This window comes from Ctenopharyngodon idella, chromosome 17, assembly GCF_019924925.1.
Source record: "Ctenopharyngodon idella isolate HZGC_01 chromosome 17, HZGC01, whole genome shotgun sequence".
Classification (NCBI taxonomy): Eukaryota; Metazoa; Chordata; class Actinopteri; order Cypriniformes; family Xenocyprididae; genus Ctenopharyngodon; species Ctenopharyngodon idella.
The window spans coordinates 27,005,080-27,022,874 of NC_067236.1; the positions used below are offsets into that span (position 1 = coordinate 27,005,080).

General features: G+C 38.8%; 1 protein-coding gene across 6 annotated transcripts in view; it reads right to left on the reverse strand.

Annotated features, from left to right (window-relative positions):
* Positions 1-2,334: 2,334 nt before the first annotated feature.
* foxn3 (forkhead box N3) overlaps positions 2,335-17,795 on the reverse strand; it is a 106,597-nt gene continuing 91,136 nt past the window's right edge. For all 6 annotated transcript variants that reach the window (XM_051869249.1, XM_051869250.1, XM_051869251.1 and 3 more), the window contains exons 5-6: positions 9,340-9,448; positions 2,335-5,775 (exon numbers count right to left, since the gene is read on the reverse strand). In XM_051869249.1, coding sequence (XP_051725209.1) covers positions 5,307-5,775; positions 9,340-9,448 — 578 coding nt within the window. In that variant the 3' untranslated portion in view covers positions 2,335-5,306. The remainder of the gene's footprint in view (positions 5,776-9,339; positions 9,449-17,795) is intronic.

Sequence of the window (17,795 nt, forward strand, 5' to 3'; positions counted from 1 at the left end):
AGTTACATTAAACATGGCTGGGGCAGGGCTGAGAGCCTGGGATATTCTATCTTGCTGCTTTTATTATATTCCACAGTTGGACGCTGCATGTCGCTCCTTTCGTTTTTATTTTAATTTTATTTTTTTACGATTAACCTTTTGAGTGGTACGGTCCCACATATGGGATTTTTATTTCTGTGTCCTCGAGAGTACGGTCCCACATATGGGATTTAAAACGTTCAGCAACGTCACATAACTGCCAGATTCAAACTGTGCTTTTGCTGCTGTTGCTTTGCTACTGTTCGGACGCTCTTGCTTACAGCTCTGCGCTTTGCTCTATTGCTTTTATATTTTTCAGCCACATAATGTTTTTTTTTTGTTTGTTTTTTTTTAAATATATAAAGGTTTCAGACATTTAAATACACATGAGCACCAGTAAAACAATACATTTAGAGTTTATAAAATACACACTGATGTCAGACATCAGTGGAAGCAGCAATAACAATCCATTCAAATATAATTTGCCGACATTTATTCCTATCAGACACACATAATGGGCCTAAGTAACTATAAAGTTTACTCTATTATTCTTCCAGTTCACCAGTCACTGACTTGCATATATTTCAGGAGAAACTGATGAATTCACCTGCTGTAAATCCAACTGACAGGACTTTGCGAACTGCGGGGCAAACTAAGATGGCGGCGCCCATCTCGCGTTATAGATCAAGATAAAGATAATTTATAAAGGTTTTTAAACAACAAAACACACTCCCTTAAACATATTTGAGAATCGGAATATCAGATAGTTGATGACATGGTAAGCAAGTTTGTGAATATTTTAAATAAAAAAGGAAAAATAAAATAATAGCGATCCATCTGTCCATACAATGTTATTGTGGCTGCGGTGTGTTACGTGACACGTGCGACGTGTGGCCATGGAAACAAGGGCAAATGTTAAAAAATAACGGTCGCCTGAAAAAAACTCACTCTGGGGGGTCAGCTAGAATATTTTAAACTCACGCTTGAAAGGGATAAAGGTACGATTAAAGTAACGTTTAATGTCCACCTCCTTCCCTAAACTTGAACTTTGTTACAGTTACGTTTGATCACTTAAATTCACATTATTTTATTTCATTCTAATGAAATAGCCACGAGTGCTGAATAACTACTCGTACAGGTACTTTATCTGACAAATTTAAATTGTGGGGTAATGCAAAGCTGTTATACTTGGTCAAAACAATCATACTAAAAATATGTTTGATTGTGTTGAAAGTTATGTTTACATTACTCTGTGCGTTCACTCGGTGGCTGGTATGAGACACTTGTTGCACACTGCAGTAAGCTAGATCGATATTAGAATATCATATTAATAAATTTCGGATGACTTGTTGCTAAATGACATGCAATTCATTTTAAAATATATGATGTAGAAAATGCTGTGTTACTGTTACTGTGGATATGTTAGCCACTTGACAAAATAGAGATTCAAACAATAAGACTAACCGTGTTGAGCAAATGGGATGCAACATTGATTAGTTTTCTAGCAATAAATGTATCCAAATAGTTGCTTACCTGTCTAATAAAACGCATAATATATTAAAGCGTTTTTGGTGTTTTCATATGTTTTCTACGGAAGTAAAACCGGAAATCGGGTAATGCGCATATGACATCATTGACAAGCAACGCAATAAAACGGTCCGTGTCCTGGTTAAAATAGCTGATTTATCTGGATTTAAACATTGTTGGAAACATTTGGGATAATGAAAGTACATAAGTCAACAAAATATATAGCATTGTTCTAGTGGTTTTTGGATATTTTAATTTCAAAAATCTTACAAATTGTGCCTTTTAAGTAGCACAACTTGCTTCAACATTGATAATAAGAAATGTTACTTGAGCAGCAAATCAACATATTAGAATAATTTCTGTAGGATCATGTGACACTGAAGACTGGAGTAATGATGCTGAAAATTCAGCTTCACATCTCATTAATAAATTACATTTTTAAATATATTCAATTAGAAAAGTTATTTTAAATTGTAATATTTCACAATATTACAGTTTTTACTGTATTTTTGATCAAATTCAACCTTGACGAGCATTAGAGACTTATAAACGTTATTTCTCAAAATTACAAACATGTACATACATGTTGCTCACATATTATTGTAGCTCAGTTTGTGCTGAATACAGTGTAATATATTTATAAGCAACTAAAAATAACACAAATGTTAGGGCATCAAAACTCCTCCAGGACCCAAAAACCCCTTCAGACCCAAGAGGCCTTGGTGAACATAAGAGACTTTTTTTCAGAAATATTAAAAAAAAAAAAAAAAAATCTTTCAGACCTCAAACATTTATCTGTAGTGTAGTTTATTCCTACAGTATAGCATTAAATTGATGATACTGATTCTTATTACTCCTTGCACACATATTATGGTGAAGCGACAACAACATTTAGAAGTTACTATCCAGCAAAGGCACATATGTTTTTCAGTTTCACTTCCAATTAAACATAATGCCCAAATCAGCTGGTAAATAGGACGTATCTGGCTTAAAGAGCCATGTGATATGTATTAAGATGCAACTATTTTAAGCAATAATATTAACAATGCATTTAGAGCTGCACAAAACCATCAAGCTAGTCCAGGATTACCTTTGCAACTTTTTTTATTGCAACTGGAAGACAATACATCACAGAAACTTGATGGTAGGGTTGGAGGAAGAAAAAAACAAACAAAAACAAAACAAAAACAAATAGAATTTGTCGTAGCAATGGACAAAGTGGTATTTACATTAATCGATAAAATCGTTGTCTTTGGCAATATGATTACAAGTCAAAGGAAATACAGAGTGCAATTATGCCTCTATATTGACATATTAGCAGGGTGCACATGCCATCAGACCGAATAATTCATTACAAACCAAATGGACTCCATTACTTTCATCTTAAACAACTCAAACACTTAACAGAATGGCAGTTAACAGGAACCTTTCAACAAAATGATTTAAAAAGAAAGAACACAATGGGGGGGGGAAAAGAAACACTTCGCCTCCTAATAACGTTTTTTTTTTTGGCTGGCTCTTTTTAACGTGTTTCAGGTTCCTCTGAAAGAACTGGAAAGGAAAAGTTACGTAGTGAGTGTTGTCTTTGAAGGAAGGCAGTGTATAAAGGACTCGTAGCTCTCTCTGCTACTGGTTTCCCAGTTTGAAGCACATTGAACGGAAACATGATATGGCAGCTGTTGATAAAGACCAGCAGACAAGGTTATAATTGGGGTTATTTCGCGTAGATGTGGGGAGGAAACGTCAAGAAATGTCTAGCTTGGTTAGGGAAAGGCATGCCAACTGGAGACATCACATTAACACTCATGGGTCAGTTATAACATTCAACACGCTACAAAACATTAGGTCGAACCATTATCATCATCAGATGAACAGGGAAGACAGTGTGACTTCATGAAACAGCAATGCAGTGCGACATTAACAAATATGACTGAGAATATCTTATACATGGGTACTTGAGAGAAATGCTACAACTTATTGACATGTTTATGACTGACATATCAAGTATGCATGTGTATAGAGTCATTACAGGCTTTGGCACTGAATCCTTAAGTTTTTTACCGTACGTTAAAAACAATAAAAGTGCAATTCGATGAGGTCGTGAAAATATATACACTAGTGTTTGCACTGAGCTCTGATATCACTTGTTTTTGTCTATAAGTGCTTAAATATATATGTGTGGAGGCGTAAATATCCGTCTGACTGCCTGTACCAAGAACTGAATCAATACTGATGACTCCTGAACAGTGCTACATGTAAATACAGGAACAAAAAACTACTTGTACTGCAGATCCAAAGTCTTGTGGAACAAAATGGAAGACCCTGAATAAATCACAGACACGCACATCTGGATTACACATGGAAGAAAAGCAGGCACGAAGCCGGAAGGAGCAGGGGACTGACACTCACTACGAACTTCTCCTTGAAGACACGGACATTGACGTAGCGGGTATTCGTTAGAGGGGCGGCCGTTAGCGTGGACCGAGACGGCCCAAGCCCGAGTCCTCGTATTGCAGAGAGAGTTTCCCAACAGTCAGTGTTTGTCCCTGAAGAAGGTAATTGTTAAGATGCCTGCTTCAACACAAAGGCGATGAGGACGACAAATCGAAATCAAATCTGACAAAAACAACAAAAGAGACTAGGCCTATTGGCATAGAAATTAGAGGCGGCGCCTTAGTTCTCTAGGATCTATATTTATATGAAAATAATTCATGCTCCATGCTAAATACATTATTTACCTTACATGAACTTTGATTTTTTTTTTTTAAAAACGGTCTTCTTTTTCTTTACAGAACCCATGCAACACGATTTGGAAAATCCTGCTGGCTACATTGCTTAAATTAAGAAAGGAAAATGGTCTAGTGTTACTTTTATACAGTGTTTATCCTGACTGGATGAAATTGCTTATTACATCACGAGGGTTTCAAATAAAAAAAAATAGAAAACGTAAACGAACAAACACAAAACAACTCCACAGTCATTATTTTCCGATTTAAAATACAATTGGCAGGTATTGTAGCATTAGCTCAGAGTTTTCATTTTCATTGTGCTGAAGAAGAAATATCACCATCCACCATCGCTTTAGATGGGAAATATCACTCATTTTGATTGCTTAGGAAAAAAAACGTGGGCAGTTTAAAAAGACTTATTGATAAATGTATCACTTTTGCCTCCAAAAAGCACTTTGACAAAGGCTTATGGCTTTACTCTCATCCTGGTGAATTATGGTTCATACGAGCCAAACGACAACTACAGACATGAGTGTTCTCCACACAATGCCTCTGGACTCGGCGAGAGCATCAAGGGGAAGTGACATCACAGAAACTGCTCAAGGATTGTCTTTGGCACTGCCCTGTGCTTCTAAAACATCTTATATTACAGCAGAGATTACTAGATGCTATAATTATCACTAACTTGAACTACTCTGGCGAGCTGCATAATGTTCAACTTTTCACTAAGACAATGGGGCAGGGCAAATTTTGCTATCACTTTTTCTTTCTCAGTCGAATGAAATAATTGGCTGAATATCTTAAAAAAGGGAAGGCTATGGCTTCAATCTCCGTAGATTAAAAAAGAAAACAATAAAATAAGTGAACCAAAACAAGGAACCCTCAGTAAAATGTTACCTATAAAGATAGGAAAACAAAGTGATTGTTGATATTGCCACAAATCAGTAGAATTCACCTGATGTCCTGGAAAAAAATAGTAAATTCTATTCAAAGTGATGTTTTTTTTTTCCTCTTTATAATACAGTCTGTTCATTATTTTTGCTCTTTCTGCCCCTTTGCCGTCCTGTTGGTGATATTGTTCAAACAGGCCCTGACTCCTGCCAAATGAAGCAGGGACCCGGCCGCCTCCTTCATTTCCTCGTCGTCACTTTCCGGAGGCTTCTCTGTGCGCCTCTTTTTTAGAGGAAGAGTGTCACTGGCCACTCTCTGTTTGACTTTTGTCAAATGTTGCCGTTTCTTGTGCTGGGCCAGAGCGAGGGCGTCCACGGACCACTCCTTGGGTTCCTTCTTGATTTTGCTCTTGTCGTCGTCCTCTGCATCGCTGCCAGTCTCGTTGGCGTGGAAGCTCACCTCGCTTCCATCGCAGTGGGCCTCATCTCCGGCGTCCGAGCTGGAAGATTTGGCAAAACTGTAGGTGTGGTCCTCCTTGGGGTCGCTGCTGACCAGTGGAGAGTTACGGGTGGGCTCGACATCACTGGTAATTCTGTATTCGAGTACTGACCTGTTAACACAGACGAGAGATGCATTAGTGCAACCGCTCACATGCTGTTCCTGTTGTACTGTATAAGTGCTGCGTAAAACAAATGAACTACATGCGCTTACTGTGTAATTATTTTGTGGAGCTGCTTGTAATTATGCTACTATAGTAATTAATTATAATAATATGTGTAACATGGACACTCTATGCTGATGTTTTGCCGTTTTTTGCACAGATGGCAACAACCTCTGGAACACGCGAATAAATTCATTCCATTTGTTATTGTATAAAGTGGGTAAATCTAAATCACAAAACCTGTCAAGAATATGCCTGGGTCATATTTCACCCAAAAATCAAGAGAAAAAAGAGAAAAAAATGAATTAATCACATATCGTACACTACCATTCAAAAGTTTGGGGTCAGTAAAATGTTTCTTAAAAAAAAAAAATAATTCTCTTTGATTACAGGGTAAAATGCTAGAACTACAACTGTAGTTAACATCTTGCAGCTCTCCTTTTTTCTTAAACTTGTATTGTGTGCTGGTAAGCGCTGCAGCCTTAAAGCACCTCAAATGTTAAAAACAATTATTGTAAGCGTTTGTCTCTGAAATACACTTGAGCTTTGAAGCACCTCTTCAGCCAACCAACAACATCATTAAAAAGTGAATTAATTGGCGGTTTACAAAAACTCTGCACTTTTCGGTAAAATAATGATGAAAAATAGTGAATAAAAACAGTTTAGCTCTATTTATGCCTCTTATCCTACGAAACAGTAATGAAGTGTCTTTTCAATGACATTTGTTTTGTGCTTCTGTTCACAGTTTGTATAGCAGAAGCTCTGAGTGACAAAGAACATCCTGCCGTGCTTTGCAGATTTGCTGGAGAAACTCCCTCTGTGGTTCGAAAAATAATCCTAAGAGCTTTTCCACTTCCTGCCTCATATGTGCATTTATGACTCATAAATTATAGCCACAGCACAGCAGGCTAAAGAAACTGCTTCAATAATTAATGCCTAAATGCAGTGTCACTCATTTTAAAGAGGCTGTTTTACTCTTTGGACTGTACTGAAGCCTGTCCCTGCACAATATGTGCATCATACAGCAACTGAGAGGCTGAGGCCCTGTGTGTGCATGGACAAAGGGGAGAACTGTTGCTGAATGAATCTTATACAGTGGTGTGAAAAAGTGTTGACCCCCATCCTGATTTTTTTTTTTTTTTGCATGTTTGTCACACTTTAATGTTTCAGATCATCAAAAAAAAATTAAATATTAATCAAAGATAACACAAGTAAACACAACACGCAGTTTTTAAATGAAGGTTTTTATTATGAAGGGAAAACAAAAACCAAACCAACATGGCCCTGTGTGAAAAAGTGCTTGCCCCCTAAACCTAATAACTGGTTGGGCCACCCTTAGCAGCAAGAACTGCAATCAAGCATTTGCGATAACTTGCAATGAGTGTGTTACCGTTAAAACATAACTTAACTGTGGTTTATCACACCCGAGTTCAGTTTCTCTAGCCACACCTGTTTGCAATCAAAAAAATCACTTAAATAGGACCTGCCTGACAAAGTGAAGTAGACCAAAAGATCCTCAAAAGCTACACATCATGTTGAGATCCAAAGAAATTCAGGAACAAATGAGAAAGAAAGTAATTGAGATCTATCAGTCTAGAAAAGGTTATATTTCTAAAGCCATTTCTAAAGCTTTGGGAAAAAGCGAACCACAGTGAGAGCCATTATCCACAAATGGTGAAAACATGGAACAGTGGTGAACCTTCCCAGAAGTGGCCGGCCGACCAAAATTACCCCAAGAGCGCAGCGACGACTCATCCAAGAGGTCACAAAAGACCCCACAACAACATCCAAAGAACTGCAGGCCTCAGTTAAGGTCAGTGTTCATGACTCCGCCATAAGAAAGAGACTGGGCAAAAATGGCCTGCAATGCAGAGTTCCAAGACGAAAACCGCTGCTGAGCAAAAAGAACATAAAGGCTTGTCTCAGTTTTGCCAGAAAACATCTTGATGATCCCCAAGACTTTTGGGAAAATACTCTGTGGACTGATGAGACAAAAGTTGAACTTTTTGGAAGGTGTGTGTCCCATTACGTCTGGCGTAAAAGTAACACAGCATTTCAGAAAAAGAACATCATACCAACAGTAAAATGTGGTGGTAGTGTGATGGTCTGGGGCTGGACCTGGAAGACTTGCTGTGATAAATGGAACCATGAATTCTGCTGTCTACCAAAAAATCCTGAAGGACAATGTCCTTCAGCTGAAGCGAACTTGGGTTCTGCAGCAATGATCCAAAACACACCAGCAAGCCCACCTTTGAATGGCTGAAGAAAAACAAAATGAAGACTTTGGAGTGGCCTAGTCAAAGTCCTGACCTCAATCCTATTGAGATGCTGTGGCATGACCTTAAAAAGGCGGTTCATGCTTGAAAACCCTCCAATGTGGCTGAATTACAACAATTCTGCAAAGACGAGTGGGCCAAAATTCCTCCACAGCGCTGTAACACACTCATTGCAAGTTATCGCAAACGCTTGATTGCAGTTGTTGCTGCTAAGGGTGGCCCAACCAGTTATTAGGTTTAGGAGGCAAGCACTTTTTCACACAGGGCCATGTGGGTTTGGTTTTTGTTTTCTTTCATAATAAAAACCTTCATTTAAAAACTGCATGTTGTGTTTACTCGTGTTATTTTGAATTAATATTTAAATTTGTTTGATCTGAAACATTGAAGTGTGACAAACATGCAAAAAAATAAAAAAAATCAGGAAGGGGGCCAACACTTTTTCACACCACTGTAAATCTTATCATAATAGAGGTAATCTAATATATTTATCTGGTCTAGGCCTTTGTTTTATGTGAATAAATAGGTGAACTAAATATAGTTTTGGGTAAACAAATCCTTTAAATAAAGTAGTTTTTATTCTAACCCAGACAGCAACATAGTGTGTAAATATAAATTAAATGTGAAATGTGACCTTGACATGTTATTCAGGGTCCTTTAGATGAGTGCATACACGCACATAGCAAACGTCTCTGAACTGGTGATTTCTTTTGTTTTTTCACCTATCCAAGCACTATGTTCTAATTACCACCTTTAAGTGCACAACACATCTTGCATTGAGATGCAGCAGAGCTTGTAATGTTTGGCTTTGTGACTGGACCAGACTCTAAGCCCGTTTGCGTTTAGTTGAGGGGACATATGTGTAGGGTTTGCAGTGCACAGACACCAGCATGCAGTACCTGAGGGGTGGCCCTTTTCTGAGGCCCAGGCTTATGAATGTTTCACAGCAAGACAGTCTGTCCGAGTGTTCGGTCATGCCATTAAAAAAACTTAGTGTGTGATCAATTATTCATGTCACATCATGCATGCAAGAGCGGGGCCTTAGTCTGAATAAGATGGTGTGCTGATGTCAGTGAATGACCTGGCTGTTCTGCTCTAATAAAAAGTAGTCAGACTTTACAGAGTCAAAGGGAGAGATCAGATATGAGCCAAAGTACTGCAGGGTAAGCATGATTCTGATTGGCTGATAAACCTGTCAATCATGTAATGAGTCAGCAGAGACAGGAGGGACAGGACTGACCTGACAGTGGCTGTCCTGCTGACAATAGGGTTGATGGGAAGGGGTCGGATTCCTGGAAAGAGGCCCTGGCTCATCATTCGAGCTCCATTCTGGATCACTCCCTGAGGGACTGGGGAGAAAACACAGATAATGTACATTAATACACACAGTACCTGCAAGCATATGGGAGCACAAATACACAATGCAAACAATTCTGCCATGTATAATAGCAGACATATAGACTCAATTCAAAAGCGTCACACCATGAAATTTAGAAATCAGCTTAAAATGGTTTCAATTCCAGCTGTTGATGCTGCAAGGATGAAATTTCCCCCGTAGCTTCAAATAGGCTCAAAACAGTTGAAGGCTGTTCGAAATCATCAGTTTCAATCTGTTCAGCTGGCTTTTGCAACTTAGACCACTAATTGGTATGTAAAAACAAAGAAACAGTGGTTGGTTCATTAGCATGTCAGATGGGGCTCTTGTCTAAATAGACAGTTTCCAGGCAGAATAAACTGCAAAGTGGACTTTATGCTTTATTTTGATGGTCCATTTTAGATATTCTACTAACTATAGGTAACTTTGCAGCTACATGTCAAATATCAGTATTAGTAGACTGATTAATATCTGCTAACAATATTTTGATGCTCCCCCAAAAGACATTCTACTGACTTTGCAAGTACAATACATGTCAACTTATTCTACTAACCATAACCTAACAGTCTAGTAATACTCTAATGACTGGTAGTTTACATGTAGTTGCAAAGTTATTTATGGTTAGTATAATGTCTAAAGTGGACTATTGGAATTAAGTGTAACCCTGTGAGGTAACAGAATCCTCTAAATACGGTTAGTCAAATGTGAGTGAAAATATTGTTGTCCACATTAAAGGGTTAGGTCACCCAAAAATGAAAATAATGTCATTTATTACTCACCTTCATGTCATTCTACACCCGTAAGACATTTTTGATGAAATCCGAAATCTCTATTGCCAGCAATGCCACCGAACTTCTCAAGATCCAGAAAAGTACTCAAAACATATTTAAAACAGTTCATGTGAGTACAGTGGTTCTACCTTAATATTATAAAGCGACGAGAATACTGTTTGTGTGCCAAAAAAACTAAATAATGACTTTTCAACAATATCTAGTGATGGGCGATTTCAAAACACTGCTTTGAATCTTTTGTTTCGAATCAGTGATTCGGAGTGCCAAAGTTATGTGATTTCAGCAGTTTGACACGCGACTGAAACAAAAGATTCAAAGCAGTATTTTGAAATCGGCCATCACTAGATATTGTTGAAAAGTCATTATCTTGTTTTGTTTTTTGGTGCACAAAAAGTATTCTTGTCGCTTTATAATATTAAGGTAGAACCACTGTACTCACTGTTTTAAATATGCTTTGAGTACCTTTCTGAATCTTGAGAAGTTCGGTGGCATTGCTGGCAATAGAGGCCTCACTGAGCCATCGGATTTCATCAAAAATATCCTAATTTGTGTTCCGAAGATGAATGAAGGTCTTACGGGTGGTGTGGAACGACATGAGGGTGAGTAATAAATGACATTATTCTCATTTTTGGGTGAACTAACCCTTTAAACCAGGGAACAGCCACAAACCCAATGAAAAATTAATTGCTATCCTAGTTTCCTCTGTAATGGGAGAGAGAAAGTAGCCCAGACAGATGATAAAATAAAATAAAAAGATTGTGCTTTTACAGGGATGTGGGCTGTTATTTGATTGTTTGCATTTTTCTATATAATGCTGATTAGAGCATTGTATTAAATTTTATACCTCAAGAAAATGTAGAGTATTGCATAGAGTATTGCAAGACATTACATTTATATTCATGTTAAATTCATATTTTGTCAAAGCAACTTACATGTACTCTCTACAAACAAGCTAAAATGTGATGTGTGGCGACAAATTGATTAATCATGATTAATCACATGTAACAAAGTTTTATATATATATATATATATATATATATATGACAGCACTATATGTATATATATATATATATATATATATATATATATATATATACACACACACACACACACACATACAAACAAATTTTTACGTTAGATGTGATTAATCACAATTAATCGAATTGACAGCACTTGTACATATAAATAAGCAGCATCCCCCTTTAATAAGGGTTAACAAGGGACCCCACATTTTTGGCGCTGCAGTCAAACTGACTCAATGATTGCTGCCCTTCTCTCAGTCCAAATACGGGGCAACATATAGCCCCACCTGGAAAACAAACCTGGACTCATAGCAGATGGCGAACACAAAAAAAGGACAAAATAACCATCCATTTAGAATCCAGCACACTGATCTGGCCATTAGGCAGGATCATTGTTGCCTAGGCAACCGGTCCCCCTATGTATGCCATAGTCGGGGAACTCAACTAGGTGACAGTGAGTTGTGGTTGCGAAGCTGAAAGGAACATCTGGGCTGGCTGGGTGCCCTCTTCACCCCGCCCCTCAACCCTGAGGGAACACGCTGCCAAAACAAGGTGAAGCGATGCCCTGTGACAGAGGCCGTCCCAGCTAACCGAGTGCACAATGAGAATTGACAGAGATGTGCGTCTCTCCACCAATTAGCGTGGATGGGCTAGCAAAGTGAATGGCTAATGATCTCGCCCCATTGTAGGCGGTTCATGTCGAGCCATCCATCCAGGCATCAGAAACAACAGCATGACACAAAAGCAAAGCACATTCACAGTGCAGCCACATCAGGAAGGAAGCCAGTGAGGCTTTTGTGCCTGGGGATGTTCCCTCTTTTATGTGCATGAGAGCTGTTAAACAAAGGCCAGCTCCATAGAAAAGAAATCCAGATCTGCGATCGCAATGAATGGCTTCACGTTAGCACCATTGACCGAGATTTTCTATGTGGCATTATGTACGGATAATGCGGCGTTTAACAGCAGGTAATAAATAAAGTATCGCAGATGGTGACTTCCAGGAAGCTCAGTACACACACGCGACAGAACGCTCACTGCGAGGCAGAATCTGGAGCTATGCAAACATCAGCAGTGATTCAGTGGCGTTTCTGTCACGCCAATGCCCATGGGAAGGTGTCCTGGCGCTCTCACAGGGCACTGCAGAGGCAGTCAGTGCACAAATGCTATCAGACTGTTCATTCGCTCTCTCTGCCTTCCTCTCAACCATATTAATGTATGTGGCAGATGGCCCTGGAAACAGCAGCCCTAATATAACACAATTCTGTATTGAAAAGTCAGTTTCTATTTAATTCTCTCTCTAACAACTCTATTCTAACAGAGGACAGCTGAGTTGGTTATCAGCATTAGGTCTGATCCCACTGAAAATCTTACATTGATCAATCTTGTACATCCATTTTTATGTCTACATCATTACTGCAAATCGGTTATTACAGTTAACTAAAACCATAAAAAATGTGGTTATTTGAATAAAATGGCTTTAACCTGATATACTGAAATAACTTAAATAATAATAATAACTATATAGACATTTATAAAAACATATTTAAAAACTTATATAATTTAATAACAAAAACTAAAACAACTTTAATAGTATCTCAAGGAGAGTGAAATAACACTGTTGCAAATTCAACTTATTTGTAACCAAGATTACATTTTGAGGTTGACAAAACTGCAAAAATGACAAAAAGAAATTAGGAATCAGTAAAAGTGTTCAGAAATCTACAGGTTTGCATCATACAGCAAAAACATTTAGATTACATCTGCATAATTCCCAGCTCAAATTCTATTTTGTAAAGAAAATTCTTTTTGTAAAGAAAAAAGTTTTTTGAAAGTGAAAATTATATATGAAATAAATACATAAATATCATTCTCTTGTGGTGAGACTGGGGATGGAAAAAAAAAAAAAAAATATTATATATATATATATATATATATATATATATAAATAATACAAATATCAATCATTAATCATCTCAAACATGCTTGCAAGCTTAAATCAAAGGTACTCAGTAGTCTTTAGCACCTGCTTTTGCAATATTTGTCCACCAGGGGGAGTCAATCACAACAAAGCAGATGCCTGAGGGAACATTTAGTCCTCTCTTTCTGGACAATTTCATATTATCTTATCTAAAGTACATAAAAAAGTGCATTAAAGTTCATGCTACACAATAATGTACCCTTAAAGCCCTCATCACTAAATGCTTTTTTGGAACAAAAGCATAAGTAAATGAACCCTACATTTTAATTTTTATCTTAACTTTCCCTTTTTATACATGATTTGGAACTCCTTCAGATGACATTTCACTGCAGTCTTTTCTTAGATGAGCCGTCCTGACAGAACTCCTCCTTGGGCAAACTACACATTCAGTAAGAAGTACCTTAAAAACGCTGCTTATACAAAGAGTTTCAGGGCGAGAGTGCTTTTGGCCATTGTTTTCTTACAATACAGCTGGGGGCTGCATGATTCGTACATTCGGGCCTATGACACGCACCACTGCTTCTGTTGAGCGAGCGCTTCTCTACTCACAAAAGCCAAACAGCAGGGACTCCACATCCTCTCAAGAATCAGCCTCCGCACATGGGCTCTATGGCCACTGGGCTGCTTTGTGTATAAACACCAGTGGAGGAGGAGGTGTACTGAAGGAGCTTTTGTATTCAACTGGCACACTTCTGTAAAAACAGGTTCAAGTAAGCAAGGTCAGAGGCCATATAGAGTGACTGACTAAAAGCTTGACTTGTATCTGAGTTTGATATAGTGAGAAAATCCTCAGCTTTAAGGCTATAACGTGTACCGTCGGAGCCATAAAGACAAATCCAAAGAGAACAGTAGTGTTTATTCGCGTATTAGTATTTATCAGAATTATAACCCGAGATGTTTTTTAATGAAAATTTGAATCTCAATTGTCTTTTAAGTGAAAACTGTGATGTTGTCAGATATACTATCTTGCCCCCTATTAGTTCACACAAAAACAAAAAATCTGTTATCATTTATTCACCCTCACAACCTGTGACTTTCTTCAGTAGAACACGAAAGGAAATATTCTAAAGAATGGTGCCCTTAAATAATGAAAGCATACAGTGACTATGGGGTGCCAAGCTCCAAAAATAAAAAAACACCGTAGAAGTTCCATAAAAGTAATACATATGATTTATTTGAACTGTTTTTATGAGAAGTCAATTCACTGATACATAATGCATTAGAAAAATAAAATCATTAGTATTATTAGTAATAATGACTTCAATTTCAAAATTAAATAAATGTTCTTTTGTGTAAATCTTAAGAAAGAGTCACTGTATTAAGCCACAAATTACCAACAAAAGGCAGGCAACCCAGAAGCAAATCAAAAATCACAAAAAAATTCACCAATCCTGTCTTCATTTTCTTTTTTTCAGGCACTGAACTAATTTGGGAGCCACATGGGAATCTCTCGTTCCAGGACTGAAGATTGAGCCATACATATATTGCCTGATGTGAAATCAGTTCGAAGAATGTCTGCGCCATGAATATCCAATTCAACGAGTATAAAGGAATCCAGATTAACTCCAGCAAGACTTAATGGTGACTACAGCTTTGTAGAAATGCACCAGAGAAACATGCATTTACATGCCTGCTCATTTAATCTAATACTGAATCCGCTGGAATCACTCCTCTGGGGTATAATGAGAGAGACGCAGTGAGAAAGGAGATAAAGACAGATAAATACACAGAGAGACACTGAAAGGAAGAGTAAGGGCGATGAGAAATGCAGATGACAAATTCCCTGTACTGTAAACTTGGCACCTGCTGTTGTGCAATAAAGCCCATGCATTTAGCTTAATTCTTTTCCCAGACGAACTATAGGAAGTATATTGGATTTGAGGGGATCGGTTTTCAGCTCGAATATTTTCAGCGTGATAAATGTCAGCATTAGCTGGAATTAAAAGGAAGGAGCAGTCAAGTGATACACTGCTATCTTGAGGCATTGAGGCAGGAATAACAGTGCAAAGTGATGCCTGGCGTCTTAAACAATTCTCCTACACGCTACAAAAAGCGCCTCGGCTGTGGTGATGGATTCTCGGGTGCTGCGAGAAGTCCTTCTGCCTTTCACGGCCAAATAAAAGCCCTGATACGCACTCCAGAGATGGCTAACGCATACATAACACATATACAAGCTTGAGAGGGAGAAACAGAGTCAATGCCTTTTTGTTCATAGAGCCACAGTGACTGCCACGGCACAGAACTGAATCCAAACAAAATGTCGTTTAAGGATATCATTTCAGGACGAGTTGCTGTCAGTACATTGGCAGAGATCGAAGGGCCCTTTGTAGGTCACACAGTGACAAGTGACCTCCTTAGGGACTAATCTTCCGCTCGCTGCTTCACAACTATTTACCAGGCTGCCATGGCAACCGAGACTGATATCTGAGCGTTCGGATCCCGCCTCTCGCCCCGGTGACCAGGAGCAAGGTCAGGCCAAAAAGATAAACAGCACACGGGTCTCAACGTTATGCAACTCTCCCGCTGACAGAAAGCAGATGCGAGCAAACGAATGCTCTTTTTAAGTCAGCGCCGGCTGCGTAAAACAGAGGCAGGCGAGATGCCAGCGCATGTTTTGAAGGCTCGGCGTGTGAGCTCTCCTTTGATTCTCCAGACAAATGAACATGTTGAAGTGCTTGAAGAATATCTTTTATTCACAGGGTGGAGACCCAGCGTTCATTTAAGTGCCAGACTCTGATGAGATATAATGCGCGCTGTCGGGAGCGCAAACTTAACAACGCCTCGCACCACATCTGCTCGTTTGCGTCAGGGCCCTGGGGTTAAGCGATTTTAAGTGGTACGTTTTCAATCACAACTATCATTTTTAAAATAAACCTGTAGTTGAGGTCAAGTTGAGTTGGAAAACAACAAAGTCATTTTGCTATGCTGGGTCTAGCTACACTCTTAAGGCGTGTTCACACTTGGCAGGATCGGTTCGATTACAAACGAGCGAGTGCTCTGTTAGTGCGGCTCATTTGATCAAGTGTAGGGTGACCAGATTTCTCAAGGTGGAATACAGGACAGGATGGACAGGAATCGGACTGAGGCCACCTCGTTCAGGTGATCTCGGACCAATTTATGTTGGTGATTGCGTGATTGCTGTGTTCACATGTGCCTAAACGAACCAAACTAAGGGAGAAAATGCATGCTACAAACAAGCCAGGTGTGAAAACTTTTTGGACCAAGAGAACCGAACAAGAAATGTGAACACACCCTTAAAAACAAAGGGACAGTGGAGGTCCACTGTCCTGCAGAGCTCAGCTTCAACCCCAATTAAACCAGCAAATCAAGTTCTTACTAGGCATACTAGAAACTTCCAGGCAGGTGTGTTGAGAAAAGTTGGAGCTAAACTCTGCAGGACAGTGACCCTCCAGGACCGATTTTGGACACCCCTGCCACAGAAGAACCATTTTGAGTTCCCCAAAGAAACTTTCAGTAAACAGTTGTTCTTAAAAGAACCATTTTTCTCCTTATTGTGAAGAATATAAGAAGAAGAAGAACCTTTTTTCTATTATAAAGACCCTTTTGTACAATGGTAATGTTTTATGGATTTTAAAGGTTCTTCACAGAATCATAGATGCCAATAAAGAACTTTATTTTTAAAAGTATCTGACTCTTTTTCACGTTGAGACTGCTACATAGAATCGATTGTATAGATTGTCAGAACTGAATCCACAAGAGAAGCTGTCCCAGTTAAGCAATGAGCCATAGTAGATGAACGTCCCTCCATCTGAAAAAAAAAAAACCCGAAACCCCTGTCAAAGGTCAGTTACCATTTTTATAATGTGGATGGGGATTTGCTTGTTTGCAGCAACAACTAAGTTTAATTGCGCAGTTAATAACATGAAATGCCTTCCCAAAATACACTATGTAGGCAAACAGAACGCAGCCGTTGGATATCAGAGGAAGGGAAATAGAAACGAGAGAGAAAAAGAGAGTTGGGCAAAAATTCTTCAGAAGGGGGCTATAAACCCAGCCAGACTCCTAAAGCTAGTGTTGTTTTTGTTTCAGTTGGCGAAATCTATAGTACACACACGACAGGATGAGAATCAGACTGCTTTTAAAAACTACTGTGGGCTAAAAACAGAAAAACAGACAAATTTTTGGTGTCCTGCCTCTTCATTTTCATAAGATTAAAGCAAGTTCTGTATTCAGAGTGGGTAGACTCAAAGGCGTCGACTCTACTGTATCGCTATAAACTAAGCTCGGAGGCATCCGACGTTACAGCGATGAATAAACACGAAGAGCATGTTTGTGTGGGTGCCGTCACGTGGTCGGTGTTGATATGCAGAAATTGCTCTAATTCTGAGAGAAGTCAGTAATTTCCCTCAGGTGCCCGCCTCAGGCCCCGAAGCGGTGCGTAGGCCTCGGGAGTGCTCAGAGATTAAGGGCTTACAGTTGGCACATTAGCTGCTAAATGAATCCTGCTCTGTCACTGGTAACGGGGCCACCTAGCTGTCAGATACATTTCACTGTAGTCTTACCCTATTC